Source organism: Taurulus bubalis, assembly GCF_910589615.1.
Source record: "Taurulus bubalis genome assembly, chromosome: 2".
Taxonomy (NCBI): Eukaryota; Metazoa; Chordata; class Actinopteri; order Perciformes; family Cottidae; genus Taurulus; species Taurulus bubalis.
Genome location: NC_136590.1, coordinates 20,783,703 through 20,807,817, shown reverse-complemented (window position 1 = coordinate 20,807,817; position 24,115 = coordinate 20,783,703). Strand labels below are relative to the sequence as shown.

At 44.0% G+C, this 24,115-nt stretch overlaps 1 protein-coding gene across 1 annotated transcript in view; it reads left to right on the top strand.

Annotated features, from left to right (window-relative positions):
• Positions 1-1,592: 1,592 nt before the first annotated feature.
• The window catches only part of exoc6 (exocyst complex component 6), a gene marked incomplete at its 3' end in the record, with an annotated part of 48,662 nt that continues 26,139 nt past the window's right edge, over positions 1,593-24,115 (top strand). Inside the window, exons 1-5 of the mRNA XM_079233165.1 lie at positions 1,593-1,717; positions 17,067-17,238; positions 22,670-22,717; positions 22,918-23,008; positions 23,710-23,755. Of these exons, the coding sequence (XP_079089291.1) occupies positions 1,620-1,717; positions 17,067-17,238; positions 22,670-22,717; positions 22,918-23,008; positions 23,710-23,755 (455 nt within the window). The 5' untranslated portion in view covers positions 1,593-1,619. The remainder of the gene's footprint in view (positions 1,718-17,066; positions 17,239-22,669; positions 22,718-22,917; positions 23,009-23,709; positions 23,756-24,115) is intronic.

Below are 24,115 nucleotides of genomic sequence, written 5' to 3'. Positions count from 1 at the left end.
TTTTGTTGGCTTCAAAGTCCGGCGAATCACAAGGTTTCTTTTTCCTGTTGCTCCCTTTTTCTGCTGACCATAGCAGGTGCCTTGAAATGCATGACACACACACACACACGCACACACACACACACACACACACACACACACACACACACACACACACACACACACACACACACACACACACACACACACACGCACACACTTCTTGGTTTCCTTCTCTTTCACACATTCAGAAATTGAGGCATCATACTTGGATCTGCAGACAGAATGGCCGGTGACCAGGTCCATGCTGCATTACCCGACCCTCCCAGTCCAAGTGAAGAGGAGAACAAAGAAGAAGAGAGGGCTTTTGGGAATTTCTTTGCCGAGTTAGAATTGGTGGACTTACCTCTAGGAACCTTAAGGTAAACCTGTGCAATATTCAGGACTTTTTTTAATTTCATCTGCTGGATACCAAAGATGGTACCAGGGAGGTAACCCGAATCATAAATAAATGATTTGAAATGCTGATTGGCCTTTATACTCACATCAAGAGCAAACAACCAAGAAACAAGCATATATATTATATTTGCTTACTGCCAAAGGTCTAATTGAGCTTTTAGTGCATTGAACATCAATCAAAGAAAAGGCAGTAAAACTCGTTTTTATTTATTATTATTTACTAAAGATGAATATAAAAAAAAATATTTAAGTGGGTATCCATTCTCAATCAATTAAACTAAATGTGATTTTATGTAATTTATACAGTGTTTTGTTCTTACGGAAAACACGATAGCCAAATTAATTATAATGTTGCTTGCTAAGCTGCGATACAGTCATATGGACTGTAAGAACCAAAGACATCTTTATATACAGTCTGTATATAACGACATCTTTACAGAGTCTGTATATAAATACATCTTTTTATACAGTCTGCATAACGACATCTTTATATACGGTATGTATATAACGACATCTTTATATACACTTTTTATATACAGTCTGTATATAACGACATCTTTACAGAGTCTGTATATAAATACATCTTTATATACAGTCTGCATAACGACATCTTTATATACGGTATGTATATAACGACATCTTTATATACACTTTTTATATACAGTCTGTATATAACGACATCTTTACAGAGTCTGCATATAAATACATCTTTTTATACAGTATGTATATAAAGACATCTTTACATAGTCTGTATATAAAGACATTTGTATACACAATCTGTACAGTCTCTATATAAAGACGTCTTTATATACAGACTATGTTTAAACCAGACAATCGTGGTGTATGTAGAATAAAGGTTACATCTCCTTTCGACCTTCCTACTCTACATGCAATTTGCATACAAGTTGAAATGCATTTGTATACACTCTACAATTCAACAATGCAGACAGCAACCAATAACCACATGGTTTTCCATGTCGGCCAATGGCCGCAGTGTTTGGGCTAAATGTTTGGGGATGTGCCACTGTGTCCCTGTGACTAACTTTCATGTAACGTAAGGACACTGTGTGGAAACAAAGCTGCTGACGTTGGATTCAGTACAGCTGCAGAGCGCCCCCCACCGGCCAGCCCTCAAACTGAACTGTCGCTGCAGCGATAGCCTGAATACACACATAACAATCATGGCGGAGAATGAAACCCTGGAGTGTATAACGGAGCACGAGCGGATTTTACAGGAAATTGAGAGCACCGACACGGCTTGTGTTGGTCCCACTCTTAGGTAAGCATACGCGGCTTCTTAAACCGTCCTCACTAGTCACAATGTCCGTGCGTGTTGCCGCAGCTCGTGCGTTATAAGACCTTTTGTTCAGGAGCTAGCTTGGCTGCCCGAGCCACCGGCAGGCTAACATTAGCTATTTTAGCCAACAGGCTACACGGTGTTGAAATGAAGCGCGAGCCTCGCTGTCTTGTTAGCCAACAGGCCAACGGTGGCCACTGGCTCAGTCACTTGAACGCAGCTTTAGCAAAACCGCGTTGTGTGCGCGCGTGTTCCAGGTTGTGTGTATTGGTGGACGGCTGGTGACCTGTCAAGACGTAAACACCAGCTGTGGGTGTGGCACCCCACATCTTGTTATCAATATGGAGCTGACGTTAGCTAGCGGTGCTGGTGATTTGGGCCGATTGTTAAGACATTAGAGAAATGTATGATGCTGACATCAATATAACGGTACAGTGGTTGGATGAGTCATCTGGAAAACACGGTGTTGTGACGTGGTCCACAATGAGCCTGGTAGCGGTGACGTGGGGCTCAAACTAACGCCCTGCCGCACGCAGGACGTTATTGATGGTTATGTTAGTTATAGGTTAGCTGCGAGCTAGCTTCAAAGGCCCAAATTACAGGTATTAGTTTGACAAGCTAGCGATTAGCTGAGTGGCTCCACCTCTCCCTCACACACCTGTCTCGTTGTCATGCCCGTAGGCCGTGTTGTCTTGCCGCATACCTGAGTAAACTAGTGAATATGTGCCCTGAAGGGAACATTACATCAACGCCTCGGTTAGTTACCGCTGCCAGTCTTTGTTAACAGATGACCTGAGATGGTCTGGCTTGGTTGGTGAAAAATGGCGCCCGTCTAAGTTGATGCTCCATCACGCCGCTTTTATGATTGATGACTTCCCCTCTCCGCCTCTACCTCAGTGTTAACTTCACATTAGATCTGCTCACATTTCTAATAGTCAATGATGTCTGCATACATTTGACTGCTTGAGTGTCCATTTCCCTTCTCTCCTCCATGCAGGTGACTGTGCTCATACAGTGAGGCAGCTGTGTACAGCTCCTTCCGGGTGCGGACTAATGATTACAAAAGAGATTTACCTGATGCATATACTGTATGTGTCTGGGTTGGAAAGTATGACTGACTGACTTTTGTTAACATGAGGATGGTGATGCTTGCTGCCACTTGTCCTTGATGTATGTTAATCATCCAAAAGCTGTGCCATGTTACTGACATCCCTGCGGCCTGTGTCACAAAGCAAGTTCTACTTCCTCTGGCTTTATATTTGGCCTTGATAATGTTTAAACCATCTATGTGTGAATGGATAAACTAAGAGGGGAATCGTAAAGCGATCTATTTAGTTTAACCAGTGTTGCAAAAGCGGACAATGCTTGCACCCATGGTTTATATATAAAGACGCATGATATATAAAGACGGATGACACTTGCACACATTGCACAAAATTATACAGTTACTGCATTGTTGGAGCTGAAGTCTGTGCAGTAGTGATCGGTTGGTGTAGCCGCGTTATCTCATTGGTTCTTTATTTGTATATTATGATGGAGGGGATGGTCGCTGTGTTTTTGTGAACACTGACAGACCAGGGCCCTATTTCTTGTACCTAGCTAAACAAAGTCAAGCAAATGTCCTAATCTCCATCTTAAATGAGCGAGATGATTGACATCAGGCTATCTGGGTTTCTTCACGGCTGATCCGCGCTGAAACGGTCTCGTTAATTCTAGCCAGACGTCAGTCATCTGGATAAATGCGCGCGTCCGCTCCTCTTGAGAAGGGATAATAATCGAGCACTGACACCACGATGTTCTAACAGTACAATGGCAAATAAACTCAGAGGAACCTCTTTTTATTTTTGATGAGAAGCAGGAGATGAACATGAACGCATATGAGGAAGTCAATACCGTAGTCATTCACAGCAAACACATTGCGAATATTCCAACGTTTTTGCAACATTGTTGCCGTGAACGCAACTTTAACAGCGCCCCCGCTGCGAGACATAAGCGTCGCAAATATATCAGACAAGTTAAATGCGTCAGTGTTGGGAAAATGTATCGGCTAATTTGAAGTGTTTCATCACCCAAATCAATCAGATTATATTTACGAATAAATATATACTTATGAGGATATATGTACTGTATGCACGTATGAATCATGTACTATATATGTGTATATGAGTTTAAATATGTGTATGGGCGGATCAGTATATATGTATTATTCATATTCAGAAATTCAATCAATTGAAGCAGTGAAAATACATTGTGTGTGATTCTCTGTATTCTCATCACGATCACCTTAATCATGTTCTACAATAATGATATGTATGGTGTACTAATAACACTGTCAAATAATTATGAGTGCTTTCAACACATCCATAAGTTTCTGAAGAGCTAAATAAACTTAAGAACAGCGGCATGCAGCGGCTGATAGTCTATGTCTGAGACGGGCGACCGGCTGCGCCTGTGGTGATCAATGTCCGCGGCTCGAGAAGCTCTCGTAAATAAATTATTTCTTGCCGGCAAAATCTATATCGCCGCGTACAGGAAGTCATGATAATGTAAAGGATGGATCCTGGCGATCTCAAAGAACTCTCCCCCTATAAAACTAATATCACTAATATCGCTCCTTCATCAATGAGGAAGGGAGCTGCCTTTTTTGTCCGTGGGAGTGGCCAGCTTATCCAGTGAATTTCAGTAAGCCTGCCCGGGAGCAGGTTTACATTTTTGGCTGTGTTTCTATGGTGATTTATCTAAGCTTGCTTCGAGAAACCGAGAAAGCCTGACCTACGTCATCTGATCCTGACAATTAGCCCGCTAACTCAGTAAGCCAGGTACGAGAAATAGGGCCCAGGTCTTTATTGTAGCACCGGGGAAAAGAAGGCCTCGTTTCTCGGCTTCAAAATGGTAGGCGGCTGCCGCTGAATTGAGACACAGCCCAAGTCAGTGCAGATAAATGAATGAATGAATGAATGAATGAATGAATGAATATATACTTTATTAATCCCCAAAGGGACATTTTTTTGTCGTCATCAGTAGCGCCTTACAATTGAAGATACAAACACACAAGATAAAATATCAAATATATAAAGAAGCAACAGGGATGAAAGATACATACAAATTAAAATAAAGTCATATATATTTAAATATACACAATAGAATAGAATACAACTAACTGGAGAATATATTTATATTTACAGCCGCAGAGTGTATTAATTAAGTAAATTAGATAAACAGTAGATAGTGCAAAGTATGTATGGTACAGTGATAAATTAATCCACAGAGGAACTAGCAAGCGGTAACTTGTTGTAAAGCCGTATTACTGTCGGCAGGAATGTTCTCCTGTAACGGTCCTTCTTGCAGCGGAGCGTGAGGAATCTCTTAGAGAAAGTGCTCCTCTGGCCCTGCAGCAGGTGGTAGAGAGAGTGGTCCAGGTTGTCCAATATGGACAAAAGTTTCTTCAGTGTCCTCCTTTCCACCACCTGCTTTAGAAACTCCTGCTTGATGGAGCCGGCCTTCTTAACTAGGGATGGGTATCGTTTGGGTATTTTCCGATAACGGTGCTAAACCGATACTTTTAAAACGATACCGGTGCCTAAACGGTGCCTGAACCGATACTTTTTTATTGCCAAGGCAATTTTTTTCTTCAAATTGAACAATATTATTAACTGTTTAAAGTATGCTATAGATATACATAAATAAGTACATACAAAACACTTGACTTCAAACTACAGCTTCAAACCTTTTAACTTCAAACTATAAAAATATATATTTAAAAAAAGAACAGACACAAGCATCAGGTGGCCTGATGGGACCGTGTGCAACAGAACTCAGACACTGTTGATCCTAAAACTGCTGCTTTACTGGACTACACGTCATCATTAATATCAACTGGAGAGATTTGTTCCAGAAAGCCGAGGACGGGCGTTCAAAAGCTCGTGCTCGTGTCTCCAGCGATCTCTGTGTGCGCGCTGTGTGTGTGAGCGCTGGAAGCCCCGCCCCCTCCAGTCCCGCTCTGCATGCAGGCGGACAACAGAGAGCGGAGGAGTGTCCTCTGATCCGGGCTATTTTAATAGTATCGATACATCAACATTTTATCGTTCTTAGCGTGCGGGCACCGCGCTACCTTTTTAGTATCTATATATCGTGCAACATTACAGAGTAGTGTAAAAAAACAAGTATTTAAATCGGCTCAGGCACCGGAAGAAAGCACCGAAATCTGCGTTGCTTTTCGGTCCGGTAGGTACTGGCACCGGTTCTCGGTACCCAACCCTACTGACCACCGTCCCAGACAGCACACGGCCCAGTCTGACAAACTGTGGTCTGCCTGTGAGGTAGTCAGTGATCCAGGAGATGGTGGACGAGTCTACCCCCACCACCCGCAGCTTCTCACCCAGTAGCAGTGGTTGGATGGTGTTAAATGCACTGGAGAAGTCAAAGAAAGTGACTCTCACAGAGACACCTGTTCCATCCAGGTGCGACTGAGCTCGTTGCAGCAGGTAGATTATGGTGTCGTCCACACCCACATGAGGCTGGTAAGCAAATTGTAGAGGGTCCAGCGACGATTTCACCTGCGGTCGGAGGTGGGCCAAGACCAGCCTCTCCAGCACCTTCATCACATGGGAGGTGAGGGCTACCGGTACCACTAAGCTAGCTAGCAACATGGTCTGTGACTGTATGAACCATAGACGGTATACAGATGTTTATAAAGATCTTTCTACTCTACATACAATTTGCAAGCCTCCGGCTCTGCCACTACTTCACTCAGCAATCACAGCAGCCAATTAAGGCTGGGCAGTGTGGCCTACAATTTGTATCACAGTATAATTTTGAAGCACGAACGGTAAAGGTATTTGTCACGGTGTATTCGTTTTTCTCACAAAAGTCAATACAGTTGCTTTTGAAAGGTTTGAACTCTGGTATGGCAACTGCATGGCATCATGTCAACCATCCCGAAGTCGATGTAACATGCAGTTGTGAACTTTATGTGTTGTTCATGTGGTGTGTGTGTGTGTGTGTGTGTGTGTGTGTGTGTGGCGTTACTGTCTGTGCTGCTGTGGCACAGTACAATAGCCGTGTGTAAATGTAACTGGCAAACTATCAACAATATGAAGCTTATTGGCTGAAGCTCTGTCTGTTTTGATCGGTGCGTCTCTAACGGAATGCACAGTGTACTTTCTGTACCTTTTTATACCGTCCACCCCTACTGTCAATCATGTAGTCACACTCCCCTTTTTAAAGCATTACATTTGTAAATAAAACAATGAAAATGAACACTTGAACAAGAGAAGCACCGCCAAAAATGTGAAACATTGTTTTACTTGTACTTAGATTTTGATCCATCGTCTCATCCTTGAACGTGGAGGTTCATGAACTCTACTGCAGCCAGTCCCAAGAGGATGATGGAGATGTTATGGCTTCAATTTGGGTGAACTGTCATGTCATCCATTTTTACAGTACATACAGTCTAGGCTTGTTCAGAAGGGCAGTGCCTTGAGCCTAGTTTACAATCGCAGTATTAAACCTGGCATGCACGGCAGAAATCACGTGACTGTCACAAATAGTCTTTTTAAAAAAAAAAAAACTTCGTCAACATACCTATATTCATGTTAATATATTATCTATGGCTGCAGTTGCAGTGCAGCACAGAGCCCTTACAGATAGCTGGGCAACGTATCGATAATAAATTGACCCACTTTGTCATTGGGCAGTAATCTCCTGGCACCTCACGATTCAGATTCAGAGGGCTAATATGCGATTATTAAAACAATTATCGATTCATCTTGATGCATCAACATTTTTATTTACAGCACATGATTTATTTTGTCCTCACTTTTTATTTCAGCAATTTTTATGGAAACACTGCATATTTGTGATGATCCATCATTTTAAAAACAGATTAATTTACTTCCATTACCTTTTATTAATTTAATATTATTTAACCAATAGAAGAGATGTCAACTGAAGGGTTACATTTCCAGGATTGCAAAGAGAACCAACAAGAAAATAAATAAAATAGGCCAACAGCAGCATCCTCGAAGTAAAAACACTGAATTCAAATAATCTGACATGACATAAGGTGCTGTTATTCACAAATAAATAATATAGACTTCTCTTCAGCTGCCCTCACCATCGCTCTGCTAGTATTTAGCCTAGCTTAGAGCATAAACAAAACGCACCTTTATCATGTCAGAATCAGAAACCGTTTATTGCCAGGAATGTTTACACAAACGAGGAATTTTGTTAGGCGGAAGGTGCATACATTAGACGAGACAAACAACAATCAACAGCCAACGACAGCAACAGTGCAATGACATTTAAATCAATTATAAGATAGATAAGATAAGATAACACATAATAAAACAAACGGATAACGTTAATGTAAGTGTATGTTAAAGTGACATGTGTGTTTAGGTTAAAGTTAAATGTATGTTAAGTGGCATGAGTGTTTAAATATGAAGTGTGCAGTGGAGTGACCGGTAAGAAGAGAGAAAAGAAAGAAAAATAGTCTGAAAAAATTGTCCGAAATAGTCCTGTGGTGAGAATCAGTCAGTCAGTCAGTCAGTGGGGAATCCGGGCTCTGTTGATGAGCCCGACTGCCGTCAGGAAGAAACTGTTGGTGTGGCGTGAGGTCTTGGTCCTGATGGACCTCAACCTCCTGCCAGAGGGGAGGGACACGAACAGGTTGTGTCCAGAGTGAGAGGGGTCAGCTACGATCTTTCTTGCTTGCTTCAGAGTCCTGGAAGCGAACAAGTCCTGGAGGGACGGCAAATTGCAGCCAATCACCCTCTCAGCAGAGCAGATGATGCGCTGCAGCCTGGCCTTGTCCTTGGTAGTGGCTGCAGCATGCCAGACGGTGATGGAGGAGCAGAGGATGGACTCAACAATGGCAGTGTAGAACTGCACCATCATTTTCTTTGGCAGGTTGAATTTCCTCAGCTGCCTCAGGAAAAACATCCTCTGCTGGGCCTTCTTTGTGATGGAGCTGATGTTCAGCTCCCACTTGAGGTCCTGGGAAATGATGGACCCCAGGAAGCGGAAGGACTCCACAGCGTCGACGGGGGAGTCACACAGGATGAGAGGGGCGGGTGGGGCTGCATTCCTTCTGAAGTCCACAACCATCTCCACTGTCTTCAGAGCGTTGAGCTCCAGGTTATTTTGGCTGCACCAGGTCTCCAGGTGGTCAGTCTCCCACCTGTAGGCGGACTCGTCCCCACCAGCGATGAGTCCGATGAGGGTGGTGTCATCCACGAACTTCAGGAGCTTGACGGACTGGTGACTGGAGGTGCAGCTGTTGGTGTACAGGAAGAAGAGCAGAGGGGAAAGAACGCAGCCTTGGGGGGAACCGGTGCTGGTGGTCCGAGAGCCTGAGACGTGTTTCCCCAGCTTCATGTGCTGCTTCCTGTCAGTCAGGAAGTCTGTGATCCACCTGCAGGTGGAGTCGGGCACGTGCAGCTGGGAGAGCCTGTCCTGCAGCAGAGACCGGATGATAGTGTTGAAGGCAGAGCTGAAGTCCACGAACAGGATCCTGGCATAGGTTCCTGGGGAGTCCAGATGCTGGAGGATGTAGTGGAGTGCCATGTTAACAGCATCGTCTACAGACCTGTTGGCCCTATAGGCGAACTGCAGAGGGTCCAGGAGTGGGTCAGTCAGGGTTTTGAGGTGGGACAGGACCAGGCGCTCAAAGGACTTCATGACCACAGAGGTCAGGGCGACGGGCCTGTAGTCATTGAGTCCTGTGATCCTGGGTTTCTTGGGGACGGGGATGATGGTGGAGGCCTTGAAGCAGGCTGGTATGTGGCATGTCTCCAGGGAGGTGTTGAAGATCTCAGTGAACACCGGAGACAGCTGATCAGCACAGTGCTTCAGGGTGGAGGAGGAGACTGAGTCCGGGGCCACTGCTTTGCGGGGGTTTTGTTTTTGACTGGTGACGTCCCTCTCCAGAATAGTGAGGGTCGTCCCTGGCGAGGGCGGTGGTAGAGAGGCGTAAGCCCCTGATGGATTGGGGGAGGGTGTGCTGATGCTCTGTGGCTGGCTGATGGGCCTGTGAGGGATGGCATCAAACCGACAGTAGAACTCGTTCAGCTCGTCTGCCAGGCGGAGGTCGTTCATGGCGTGGGGGTTTTTCGGCTTAAGCCTAGTTTATGGTTCTCCGTCACGCCGTCGTTGAGCATTCGAAGTTCTGTGTCGAGGGACCGCGTTGCTCTGCAATTAACCGCCATGCCGCCAGGGCGGTGTTCCTGTGTGTCTGTGTGGTTTCAGGGGTTATAGCCGAATTCCGGTCACAATAAACAATGGCGACCAAGTTGGAGCGGCTGGAGCTCATCAATATTGAAGAGCAAATGCTTATATTGCAAATGTTGAAGCGCAGGCGACAGAAGACGTTTGCGGAGGTGGTCTGTACGACCACTAAACCGGTCGAGGCTGGGAAAAAGCAACTGCCGGAAATTACGTTCTGAGCGGACCAATCACAGCGCTTGCGGTTCGCGTCAATGCGACGCGTAGTTAGGATTTTTTGGAGGTGCGCGTCAGGCTACGGCGTAGGGGTCTACGTCGACGGCGTAGGTACGGCGTAGGTACGGCGTAGATACGGCGTAGGTACGGCGTAGGTAGGGCGTCGACCTGACGGAGAACCATAAACGAGGCTTTACTTGCTGATAGCTGTTGTTGCAGTTTCTCAGAGTACAGTCGTTTAGCATCTCTCACCGCCTTGCTAAACCTGTATTTTGACTGTATACAAATCCTTGTCCCCACTCCTGAATGCCTGGTCTTTTTGCAGCCGTAGCTTCCTGAGTTCCGCTGTGAACCAGGGTTTGTCGTTGTTATAACTCACCCTGGAGCTGGTTGGAACACAGCTGTCCTCACAGAAGCTGATGTAGGAAGTTACAGCCTCTGTGTACTCATCCAGACTGTTAGTGGCAGTCCTGAATACATCCCAGTCTGTACAGTCCAGGCACGCCCGGAGATCCTCCAGAGCCTCACTGATCCATTTCTTGAACTTCCTCACCACAGGTTTGCAGAGCTTTAGTTTCTGCCTGTATGAGGGAAGCAGGTGAACCATGGCGTGGTCAGAGTTTCCCAGAGCAGCACGAGGAACGGCGTGATAAGCCCCACTGATTGTGGTGTAACAGTGGTCCAGAATGCTCTTCTCTCTAGTAGGGCATTTAATTAACTGTCTGTATTTAGGGAGTTCATGGCTGAGTTTACCTTTTGTTTAAGTCCCCAAGGACAATAACTAAAGAGTCCGGGTAGGTCCGCTCCACACACCGTATCTGCTCGTCGAGTGTCTGCTGTGGGGTTGAAGGAGTTTGTGATATTGACTCGTATAAAGAACAATTAGTACCAGGAATACTCAAGGTGAAAACGTTCCATGGGAATTAACAGAATTGTAAGGTGAATTACAGGAATACAACAGAAACAAACATGTTACCATATCATCAAGTAGATAATAAGTTATGCATACAATGTGAATTGTGCCATTTTGTGAGTTAGTTAGCCATGCAGTTAACTGAGGGGGAAAGTTCATTTGAACAGTCAAGCAGACGACGTGGGCTGAGTGTGAGGATTTAAAAGTGAACAAATTCATAGAATAAATCATTTATAAAAATGAACAAATGTATCAATTGAAACTCCTCAGTTAACATGTTAAATCAAGCCACATCCCACGTGGTAACAGCTAGCTAGCAGGATATGCTAACTGTGTACTTACTCTGCTGGTTCCCTCAAATATAAAAATATATTAATACATAATTAATTTGAGCAATATAACCCAAATTTACATGAAAGCGTGAAATCCTTTGGCTCTCTCTCTGTAATCTGCTTTTCACAGGCTCTACCTTAATCCCATTAATCTCATTTACCTTGATCCGATTTACCTTAATCACAATCAAATGACAGGATGATGTGTGTTTTGTTGCGCCTTTAATCTACTCAATCTTCTCAATAGTAGAAATCTGATTTCCTACCTAGCTACCACCTCTGTTTTGTCCTGGTTGAATGAAAAGAAATGTTAATGTCAGCGAAGTTCACAGAAAATAACCACATTCATTTCAATAAACTGTGTATTGTGTATCCTTCATTTGTGAATGTAACAGTTTCACTTCCTCATCACTAGATGGAGCCGTTACTCCAGCTGGTTGTTGTAGTGAGGCTTTGAGCTCTTTCATCACTTTCTCACGGTCCCTATTTTAGAAGCATGTTCAATTAAACAGTTTTCGAAATAGTTCAGGTCTTCGCTGCTTTTGAATCTGGCCATTTAAGTGGCAAGTTACAACACCTAGTGGTTGGATATTATCGAGAAAGTGAAGTTCTCTGTTAATTCCATTTTGGAACATGCCAAAAACCATGAACCGTTCATTTGAGAAAAATGACCTTTATTTTCAAAGTATATCTAAAATATCATAACCACACAACGTGTGTTTGTTTTGGGACCAAGTTTTTGCTTCAGAAAATAGTCCATCTTCACTTTAAAGTTGTTTGATTGGGATAATATCATTTTATGCGAAACCATTTCTGATTGGACTACGTTTTGTGTTGAAACCAAGTATCCCAGTATTTCGAGATGTAATATTTCTTTGGAGCAAAACTGTGATTCTAGGCCAAGGTCCATGCCAATGGTACCCAATTATTACACACTCCAGCTCTCTTCTTCTCTTTCTCACACACACTCAGGTGTGTGTGTGTGTGTGTGTGTGTGTGTGTGTGTGTGTGTGTGTGTGTGCGTGTGCGTGTGTGCGTGCGTGCGATGACCGGCAGTGATTCATAGCAGGGTTCTTTTACAATAATGTGCAAACAACTGGCCACCTCGACTAGCACAGGGATGTTGCTTCTCAGTGGTTTTGTAGTGCTGTTGTTCAGCATGCACACACATAATGAGGCATCGTGGACGGCACACGGCACCACTAAGCAGAATTGTATTGGAAACGATTTGACCTTCGTCGAGGTCTTCTCCATACGTCTGCCCATTGTAGGGTGACAACTCTGCCACAGTGTGTAGATAATTAACTCACAGGCCTCCTGCTCTCTGCTGTCACCTATACTTAGTTTTAATGCAGCCAAGTTAACAATATAGTTGTTCTCATTCACACATTTCTCTGTATGAAATCGTGTTTCATGGGGAAAGAACAACAGTAGGTTTAATCAGGACAGAAGGCTGAAACTAGGGATGGCAAGGAAGCTACAGAAAGTAGCCCTACGGTATAAATTTTTAATATATACCTGGCAGAGCCGGGAGATGCACCGATCAATCTGCTGCCATCTGCCGCTCAAACGTTTAACAGCTGTAAGAGAAGACCACACAGGAGACCGTTCCTCAAATGCAAGTCAAAATAAGCTGTGGAGGAACACCTCATTTAACCAGACAGTTATTATAGTTAAATTCATTTATGTCATCATAGAATATATGGCTGCAACCAGTGTTCCCTCTAAGCTGTGTGCGTGCGCGGCCGCGCAGGCCAGTCGAAGTGGCCGCGCAATAGATTTTTCAGACCGCACAAACGATTTTTTTTCAGGGGTTGAAAATCTTTTTTGCGCCAGTGTTTCTGAGATAGGAGTGAGCCATCTCCACAATAATAAGATCTTTGATGTGTCGAGTCTTCTTGGCCAATCAGCGTCCCGTTTCTCGACATGCGCTCTCTGTACCTCTGCTAGCGCTCTGCCTCCGTTAGCACCCCCGCCCCCGCTGTCCTCCTCCCGGCGCCAGGAGTGAAGCTCGCCCAGAGCGCCACATGAGCTAGGGCCGGCGCTCTTTAGGCTCCTCTTGGCGGGCCCTGCTCCAGCAGCTATAGGCTACCATGACGAAAAGAAAGGCAGGAAAAGGTCTGCCTAATGTTCAAACATGAGTGGCTAGATGAAATAGTCCAAACTGACACAGGTAGGATGAAACTTTCAGACAGATTTAAATATGAAGAATATGAAGTTATGAAATTGTTTATATAGGCTACCTTTAGGAAAAATGACACCATGTCAATTTAATAGGCCTATAATTATTGTTAAGCACTGCATTAGCATTTTTCTTTCAATGAAGTTCCACTTAAATGTTGTACCTGCTGAGAAATGACTAAACACCTTTGATACTTTTATTTTTTTATATATATCATTATCAGTCATAACCAGTGAACCAGTCATAACCTCCCCTTATTGAAGTTCAACAAAGATCCTTTAACCTCTTATAGCTGTTGTTGCAGTTTCTCAGAGTACAGTCGTTTCGCATCTCTCACCGCCTTGCTAAACCTGTACTTTGACTCTGTATACAAGTCCTTGTCCCCACTCCTGAATGCCTGGTCCTTTTGCAGCCGTAGCTTCCTGAGTTCCGCTGTGAACCAGGGTTTGTCGTTGTTATAACTCACCCTGGAGCTGGTTGGAACACAGCTGTCCTCACAGAAGCTGATGTAGGAAGTTACAGCCTCTGTGAACTCATCCAGACTGTTATTAGCAGTCCTGAATACATCCCAGTCTGTACAGTCCAGGCACGCCCGAAGATCCTCCAGAGCCTCACTGGTCCACTTCTTGAATTTCCTCACCACAGGTTTGCAGAGCTTTAGTTTTGAGTGTCCGCTGTGCCTCATGCACGTTGCCCTGCGGCGCCATGTAAACACCGACCAGGATGAATGAAGCAAACTCACGTGGGGAGTAGAAGGGTTTGCAGTGAATGATGAGAGGTTCCAGGTCCGGTGAACAGTACTGTAGAATCACTGTTACGTCGTTACACCAGCCGTTGTTGAAGTAGAAACAGATTCCTTCGCCCTTCGTCTTGCCAGAGAGCTTCGTGTCGCGGTCCGCTCTGAACAGCTGGAAGCCAGCCAGCTGGAACGCGGAGTCCGATATCGATCCACTGAGCCAGGTCTCCGTGAAGCACAAAATGGAGGAAGTAGAAAAGTCTCTGTCTCTCCCAACAAGGAGCTGGAGTTTGTTTGTTGCAGTATGAGCGGACGTTGGAGAGAAATATTCCCGGCAGCGCTGTACGAGATCCCCTTTACGGAGACGCACGAGCGCGCCGGCACGTTTCCCTCTCCGACGCCGTTTCACTGCATGAGCCAAGGTGAGCGCACCTTTCACAAGAATTTCCAGTAATTCCACAGAAGTTAAAAAAGTTGGAAATAAGTCCGCTGGAGTTGTTCCCCTGATGTTCATGAGCTCATCTCTGGTGAAAGAGCTCTGAGAATCGCAGCAGAAAGCAGCATTTAACACAAAAACAACAAGAAACAATGAGCACCGACACGCTGAGGCAGCCATCTGCGGCCCCATCTTGGTGACTGTAATTGACTGTAATTGATCTCCTTGGAGCAGAGGCTGCATTGAGCATACCCTGCTTTATCAATATGTATGAAACACTGGGACAGTGGGAAGCTGTACTGCTCCTCTCACGTCTGTTTTGACCTCCACCTTCAGGCCCAGCTCCACTTCATCTCAGCCCTGCATCAAGCTGCGCTGCATATAGAGCGTCCTCTTCCTTAAACTATTTAATTCACATCATCTGATCAATATCTGGGCCTCTTATGACCACAACGTCACGTTATTGGCTAAGCCCAACTATGGGATTTGCTTCATTCTACTTTGAGTAAAAAAATAAACCTGCAGCCAGATCCCCCGGTGTGCCGGTTTAACGTTAACGAGTGACAGCGTGAACTGAACCAGACCGGGGGGTGACGGCATGTTTCATCACGTTACTTAATTTTACAAGCAAGACTGAACTGTAACGGAACATAAAGTAACTTTAACGACAATACAAAACCCAAGCACGTTAGCTAACGTGATAGCAAGCTGACTAGCTTCCATTAAAAACAAGTTTGAGAGAAATGAAGACGCTGTAGACATCTTAACTCTGATTGGCCAAGACTCGTCACATCAAAGATGTTCTATTGTGAAGATCAAGACCTACACTTTTCTCCTCGTCTCACTCCAATCTCAGACACGCTGGCCAGTTGCTCTGCTCCGCTTTTTTTTTTTTTCTTCTCTGCGACTTATTGACTGGCGTAATAATCGCGCGACACAACGAATCGATAATGAAATTCGTTGCCAACACTTTTGATAATCGATTTTTATTGATTTTATCGATTCGTTGTTGCAGCCCTAATAGAATACAATACATGTAAACTAATAGATAAAAAATAATAAAACAATATATATTGTGATATAAACTGTGCTTCAAAATGATACCGTGTTACATATTTTGGGCCATACCGCCCAGCCCAAGCTGAAACTAAGAGAAAAAAAATGCATTTGCAAAGTTTAGGTTTTGAGTATAATTTCTGATGCAGGGAGCTGTTTCACAATACATGTGGTTCTGACAGTACATCTCTTGGGTTTAGGTTGTTGAATACAGATTGTCTTCAGGAAATGGTTTATGTTGCCACACTTGTGACGTGCGTGGAGTCGCCGCTACCATGTAAAGGCAGTCCATTTCCCATGACCATGTATGGTGTCATATAGGGAGGATGTGAAGAAGGTTGACTTCTCATTCTATGCTCGTTATTTGCCTTTCTTTACATCACAAACTTACTTCTAACAAAGCCCGAGACAGCCTTTTGTAGCCTCTGATTCATTTTCAACAACCATGAAGTTGTGATAAATGCACCACAAGACAATGATAATAATTGGGGATTCATTGATTTTGACACAATGTTTCCGCCAAAGCAGTTTCCCTTATTACCGCTCACATTGTTCCAGCCATAAATCAGTACAAACCTGCTTTCTGCTTCCATGGGGAACATTAGGGTTAGTGTGGAGTCCTGTTTTGGTCCCCCTGGTGAGAAGTCCAACATTCAGCGGGAACCACGGGAACAGTAGTCGTTGCCTTGGCAGCGGCTGATGGGGCTGCAAATAAATAAATATATTCACTCTCCTTTTTGCTCTCGTTTGGACTCCACCAACTCCTGAGAAAAGTGTCTGGCTCTGCTAACCGCTCAATGCTCCTTTATGGCAGCGGCTGGTTGCTAACTTAGTCTGTCTGTTGATTGGTGCTGGGCTGGTGGGATGTATCACTCAAAACTGCTGCTGAGAACTGTACGGTGATGAAACTCTGTCGACCTGAGGGGAACTGTGGAGCTGGTGATGGTCCTCTGTGGGTTTGTCACTGTAAGTGGCCCCTTCTACATTTAAGAAAGTATTTATTTGTGTAGCTTTAGTACGAAAGGGCCATTTGATTTTTAATGCTTATCTTTGTATGAATATTTTGTATTTTTTTGTATGAAAATGAATTGTGCCCTATTGTAAATACTTTAAATGCACACCATAACACACACTGACCAACACATGCAGCTTTTCCAGAATTAACTAACCTCCATCATTGACATTTACAAAGTATGAACATTTAATTTATCAACTCCCATTTCCTCGCCTCTCCCAGGTCTATTTACGATGACCAGCCCAATGCCCACAAGCGCTTCATGGAAAAGCTGGATGCCAGGATAAGGAACCATGACCGCGAGATTGAGAAGATGTGCAATTTCCACCACCAGGGCTTTGTGGACGCCATCACGGAGCTCCTCAAAGTCCGCGCTGATGCTGAGAAACTGATGGTAGGAGACATAATGTAGAGAGGACTACTGGCCAGACCAGCCGATAGCAGGACACTTTGTTCTGCTACCCACGTGCGCTGCCAAATCTCAGCTAGATTGTTAAAGAATCAAATGAAATATGTGCTTCTTTCATAGGGCCTGGTACAGTGTATTTTAGAGAGACAACTAGAACTGGTTCTGAAATATTCCATTTCATCACTATAGAGCAGAGGTGGGCAAACTACGGCCCGCGGGCCGGATACGGATATTTTAATTCGGCCCGCCAAGCATTATAATTATTATAACATAAAAAAAATAAAATGTTTTTTTAATTTTAAATAATTATAAGTTATAGTAAAGACTGCTGTAGCGCTTCTCCGTTCCCAAGTTCAGTTTCCCAAAGCACGATGACCACAACAGTCCAGCGTTGATGTTTTTTCATGCTTATTTATTGCCCAGCGCTCTTTTAGGCTTTTCATGTGTGTGTTCTGCTGCAGCAGAAAGACCGCTGTCCTTCTGCTGCGCACACGGCTCTGCTGCAGAAGAACACACACACGAAAAGCCTAAAAGAGCGCTGGGCAATAAATAAGCATGAAGAAACATTGATGCTGGTCTGTTGCCATCATTGTGCTTTGGGAAAATCAAGTCGGGAACAGAGAGGCGTTACAGCAGTTTGTACGCGCCGTGCGGACCGCTGCCTGTCGTGTTCTGCTGAACTAGAGCGACACACAACACTTGCTGTGCTGCGCTGGTCAATTCCACCCCTCCCCCACTGATCCCACAGACAAGGGCGACACTTTTTTATTTTTTTATTACCGTAATAGACCGCAAACCACTGAAAAGCTCCACTTCTTAGCGGTCAGAATCCATTTTAATTATGTCGTAAAGCGTTAACTTTAGAAGAATTACGGTGATATGAATCCCTTTCTGTCGCCTTAGACAGGGTTTGTACTACAACAGTTTTAGAGTTGTAAAATGAACTGACAGCTACATGCAGAGTATTTTTCCTCAGTACAACTAACATAACTAACCACACTCGACCCACGGAACTGCGCCACCCTGCGCGCTCATGTCATGTGACATATAGGGTTCTGTCTGCCAGCCTCCTGCCATCCTCCTGCAGAGATCCCTTCTGTCACAATGAGTGGACCCAAGAAAAGACAAGTCGACAGTGAGTGCAGAGTCTTTAATGAGTGGACTGCTAAGTATTTTTTCACCAAAGTACGATCAGAGGCAGTATGTCTTATTTGCCAAGAAACCATTGCAGTATTCAAAGAATACAATATTAGCCGCCACTTTTCCGCCAAGCATGCTAACTATGCTAGCCAACAGTCAACGACAGAACGGGCGGCTACTGCTAAGAGGTTGGCAGCCAATTTAAAGAGTCAGCAAAATATTTTTCTCCGCCAAACTACTGTACAAGAATCAAGCACCAAGGCAAGTTTTTTGCTAGCATTCAAATTGGCAAAAGCCAGCAAGCCTTTCTCTAAAGGAGCGCTTTTGAAAGAATGTATGGTAGAAACAGCAGGTCTCTTATGTCCAGAGAGCAAAAACAAATTTGAAAAATTGAGTTTATCACGCAGAACAGTGACTCGGCGTGTAGAACAAATTGATGAAGATTTAACCAGCGAGTTGAACAAAAAAGCTGAGTAATTTACGTTATATTCGTTAGCCCTGGACGAAAGTAACGATGTAAAAGACACTGCTCAGCTCTTGATTTTCATCAGAGGGATTAATGAAAATTTTGAGTCTACGGAGGAATTTTTGACAATGGAATCTCTGAAGGGGACAACACGAGGAGAGGATTTATGACACGGTGTCTGGTGTCATCGAGAGGCTGAAGCTACCTTGGTCTAAACTTGCCAATGTCACCACGGATGGATCACCAAACTTAACTGGGAAAAATGTTGGTCTGCTGAAAAGAATCCAGGATAAGGTGAAAGAGAAAACCCCTGAGATGGATGTCATTTCCCCACACTGCATTATCCATCAGGAAGCCCTGTGCAAGTCTGTATTGCAGCTTGATCACGTAGTTCTCTTTCTCTTTCTGCTGAGGAGACTGAGGTCTTTTGGGGTGCAGGGAGCACTCCTGAAGACCTTCTTTGACTCGGTGGTGGCATCAGCCATCTTTTACGGAGTGGTCTTCTGGAGCAGCAGCATCACTGCAGCTGACAGGAGGAGACTGAACAAACTGGTGAGGAAGGCCAGCAGCGTGCTGGGACGTCCTCTGGATACCGTGGAGGTGGTGGGGGACAGGAGGATGATGACTAAGATCTCGTCCATGATAAGCCACGCCTCCCACCCAATGCAGGACACTCTGGCAGCGCTGCACCGCTCCTTCAGTCACCGGCTGATTCATCCCCGGTGTCTGAGGGAGAGGTACCAAAAGTCTTTTCTTCCCGCTGCGGTCAGGCTGCACAACCAACTGAGCTCACAGTAGACCACTTGACAATCGAACACTTTGATCTGAACTTGGTCACTTTATCATTCACCTGCTGCAATATTACGTGCAATACGTTAACGTTTAAGTACTTTTTATATATACTTTTCTATCCTGTCTGTATATTAATATTCTACTGTTTCACTGCTTATTTATATTTATTTATATTACTTGATTTTATTTTATTATTCTTTACTCTTTATTCACTTGTGAGCAGTGCTGCTGTAATTCTGTAATTTCCCCAACGAGGGACTAATAAAGGATTATCTTATCTTATCTTATCTTATCTTAGTGAAGCCAGTCGTGAAACTCGTTAACTGCATACGAGCGAGGGGACTTCAGCATCGGCAATTTATTAAGTTCCTTGAGGAAACTGATGCTAATCACCAGGACTTGCTGTATCACTCTCATGTCCGCTGGTTAAATTTGGGGACAGTGTGTCAACGAGTGTGGGAGCTCAAAGGGGAGATTTGCTCATTTTTGGAGTTAATCAGGAAAGCTGATGATTTTCCAGAGTTGAACGACACAGATTGGCTTTGTGATTTTGCTTTTGCTGTGGACATACTGACACACCTGAATGAGCTGAACACGAAGCTCCAAGGAAAAGATCAATTTGTACATGAAATGTACACAAATGTGAAAGCCTTCAAAGCCAAGTTGTCTTTATTCTCAAGACAAATTTCAGACAGATCTTTCGCTCATTTCCCCACACTAGCGACACTGAAAGAGGCCCCGCGACATATGAAGAAATACAGCAAATCACTGGACGCCCCCTGCCATCCTCGCCGTCCTCGCCGTCCTCAAGTGTAGAGCCACCATGAAATGACAGCAGTGAAGTTATGGAGGACAATAATGTAAACGCTCAAAGGCACAAGGTGCCATTCATGTTTTTTACGAAAATGTTTTAGTATTTTTTTCATTCTCTGTGACTTCAAGAATAACAAGTTCAAGCGATACACACAAAATAATACTTGCTTCCTGTTGTGTAAATTATGCCATTTCATTTATCAGAAACTTGCCAATTTTTAAAATACATTTTCACACAAAAGACCAATGTAAAACAAATCACTCAATGATGCTTGACTGACTCAATTAGGATTTAGTGTGAAGGATTAGTAGCAATATCTAGGAATAGGTTAAACATCTTTTTCTGGAAGTTGTGAATCATTTTAGGATCGTAGAAGATAATATAATTCTCAACTGTTACGTGGATCAAGCCTGACAGGTTCTGCTGGCGACTCTTAAAGACTTTTCACCTCATCCGAACTCAACGGATGAGAATTATAACGTTTTCAGGAATTGATATTAAATCTGATGGCCTTTTGAATCAGCACTTCTGTTCTCTGTAATGGGACAAGGTAGCTGATGAGAACAGACGCTGTCCCAGAATGGAAAGGTCATAGGTTCTACTCCCTGCTAGCTGCCCAGTGCAACATGATGTTGTTTTGGATCACAGTCCTGGTTAAGTTTCTCGATATGTGTCCTTTGCTTTCACCGTAGTGCTGCACTGTAGCCGATTATATAAAAATAAATAAAAAATAGAAGCAGTGATTATTTAGTTGGTACCCCCTCCCCTCCCCCTTGTTTGGAAGCTTCGCTGTTGAAAGGACTGTCATCAAAAAGCCGACTGGTCAATTGGGTCATGGCTCTCAGCCGTGTGACAAGAGCCGAGAGTTCAAAAATCCCCATCCAGAATCGAGAAGTTTGTCACTGAATCTGTGAGAAAGAGCCTGTCACAAGCCATTAAACCCCATGAAAGGCCCAGTGCACCGGCGACGGGTTCAGGTCCTCGCTGCCTGGTTAATCTGAATTTGCCTGCCTTTGTCCTTGCCCCTTCATGGACAATGAGCTGATTACAAGGCTGAGCAGCTGCAGCGAGGGAGGTAGCGAGGGAAAGGAGAGGGCATGAAGAGGGGGAGCAGACAGACAGAGAGGAAGGACGGACGGACAGACACGTGACAGCTTGTGTGGGCCAACGAGCCCGGCTCATTCATACCTTCTAGAAAAGCATTCAACTGACGACAACAAAATCTGAAGAACTGCGTTTTGATCTTATTTGGATCTTCGTCCGGTCCAAATGTTTTGAACATCCCATGGTTATGCATGATGAACGCCAAAAGGCAGACAAGCTCTATGATGTTCACCAAAAAAAACATCCACGATGAAATAAAGTGCATATCAAAAACAGAAGCCAGACTTCCAAATATTCAACATACCGGTACTGTGTGCCATTTATATACATTATGTCATATTCATCATCACATATGTCAGAAAATCACCTACATTCAAAAATATAATTTAAAGAAGATAAGAAATAATCTTAAAGACCAATTCTAGATTACATTTCTGAACACGTATTGAAAGTCTCTGAAACAAGTGAGCGCTCAGTCACAGAAACATTCATATGCTGTTTGCATCACACTGAGAGGAAGACCTTTCATTCATAGATGGAAACTTGCAAGTTATCTACATTTTACAGTTCTCAAAATCTAAACTTGTGTGTTTGTTTACAACCTGCAACAGTTCCCAAAACAGCTTTAAAAAAACTGCAGCTGATTTTATGACACGTTTTTCTTTTCTGTTGTCAAATCTAGAGTGTTAATCCATCTCCGTCTGAGGCTCTCACCCTGGACCCATTGATTCTTCCTGAAGACCTCAATCTATTGTATATGTAACACATTGCTCCACTAACTCCTGAAACCGCTGGTCCCTGTAGTTTTCAACACAGGTTACTCAAACAGGGCAAAATAGTGCATGTGTTGGGGACTATTTATAGTGGTGGATTAATCCAAATTTGGTGCTCTAGTGGGATGGAGTCAAAAATATACTTCAGTGTGTGTGTTCATAGTAATGAAGGACCATGTCGCTCATTGTTTTTGGACAACAATGGAGCAGAGAAATAAGACTCATGGTATTTGTTGACAATAAGAAATGTGCATTAGCCATAGGTAGAGAAAATAAGAATAAAGGGAGAGTTCTGAAGTTTACACTGATGTCTGTTTGTTTTGAAAGGGTCAAGTGACGGACACTAATCGAAGACTGCAGGAGGCTGGGAGGGAGGTAAGTCCACGTATTGACGCGTATGCATAAGTGTGCATGGGACAAAAAGGGCTGCTTTGCATTGTGTCCTCAGGACATATGCCTGCTTGTCAACTGCGAAGACGGTTCTGAACTAGACGTGACCGTTCTTTAACCCAGTCCTTAACGGTGGTGGCCTCTTTCTCATTGTCTCCTTCCCCATTGTGCGCTCCGTCCCTCAGGTGACGGCTCAGACGGAGGAGGTGATCCGCTGTCGGGTCCAGCAGAGGAACATGGCCACCACAGTGGAAAAGCTCCACCTCTGTATACCAGGTAGCTGCTGCTTGTGTCACAATGCGGGGGTCGCTTTGATTTCCGTGTTTGACGAGGCGGTACCTCAGTGGGCCACCGGAGGCCACACGTGTGCGTGTGCCTCGAATGTGACCAGTTCAACACACTTATTCAAATCTTGGCTGTCTTGAGTGAGAACTCTCCCCAACTTGGTGAATAGACTCACTAGATTCAAGGCGGTGGCCATGTTAAAAGCTTATCTAAGCTGAGGTCAGCTGTTTTAGTTCTTCATTTCTTACGTCGCGTATCGTATATAATATATGTATTTAATGCAGAAGTAATATAAGTACTCATCGACGGCACTTATTACCGAACTAATTGAAGATTAGTTAAAGTAACCTTTAGAAGCTGAGTATGATGTGTTTTATTAATATAATTGAGCCCTTAAGGAGCCATATGCTGCAGGATTGATGCGTCAAGCACTGGTCACAGCCTGCAACTCCAACCCACCGGTAACCTGAAGTATTTTGTGTTCTTTTTTTCTTCAGTTGGACTGAGGATATTATTATTATTATTATTATTATTATTATTATTATTATTTGGTTGAACATTTACGTGCAGTATGTTTTATTTTCTACACCTATGTATCTTTTCATGCACAGTAAATTTTGAGCAAAAGTGAGCGAAATGCTTCAAGCAGCAAACTTACCGGTCCTGTTTCCCATCTTCTCTTTCTTTTGCAGTGCTAGAAATGTACAGCAAACTAAAGGAGCAGCTCGAGTCCAAAAGGTACCAATCTCACAAAGCATCTCACCACAGTGTGACTGACATAAAATCCCAAATATTGAAAACCACTGACAAGAATTTAGCATTTCTCAAGGATCCCAGATTCGGAAAGTGTAACTTCATCCAGTCAAATAATCAGACTTGCCCCACCTACTAGTGGTGATGGCATTGTTTCCCGTAGCACTAGAGTGCCATGCTACATCCCAGGTAGGTGTGGTTGTAAGTGCATCAGACCATAGAGTGGCGTGGTGTGGTGCTATGGTGCTACGGTACATTGCTGCTGCACAGGGGGCGTGGCCAGAGGTTCACCAGACCTTTCAACCTATAGAGGCTAGTGCAGCTATGTTTTCCGTTCTTCCAAAG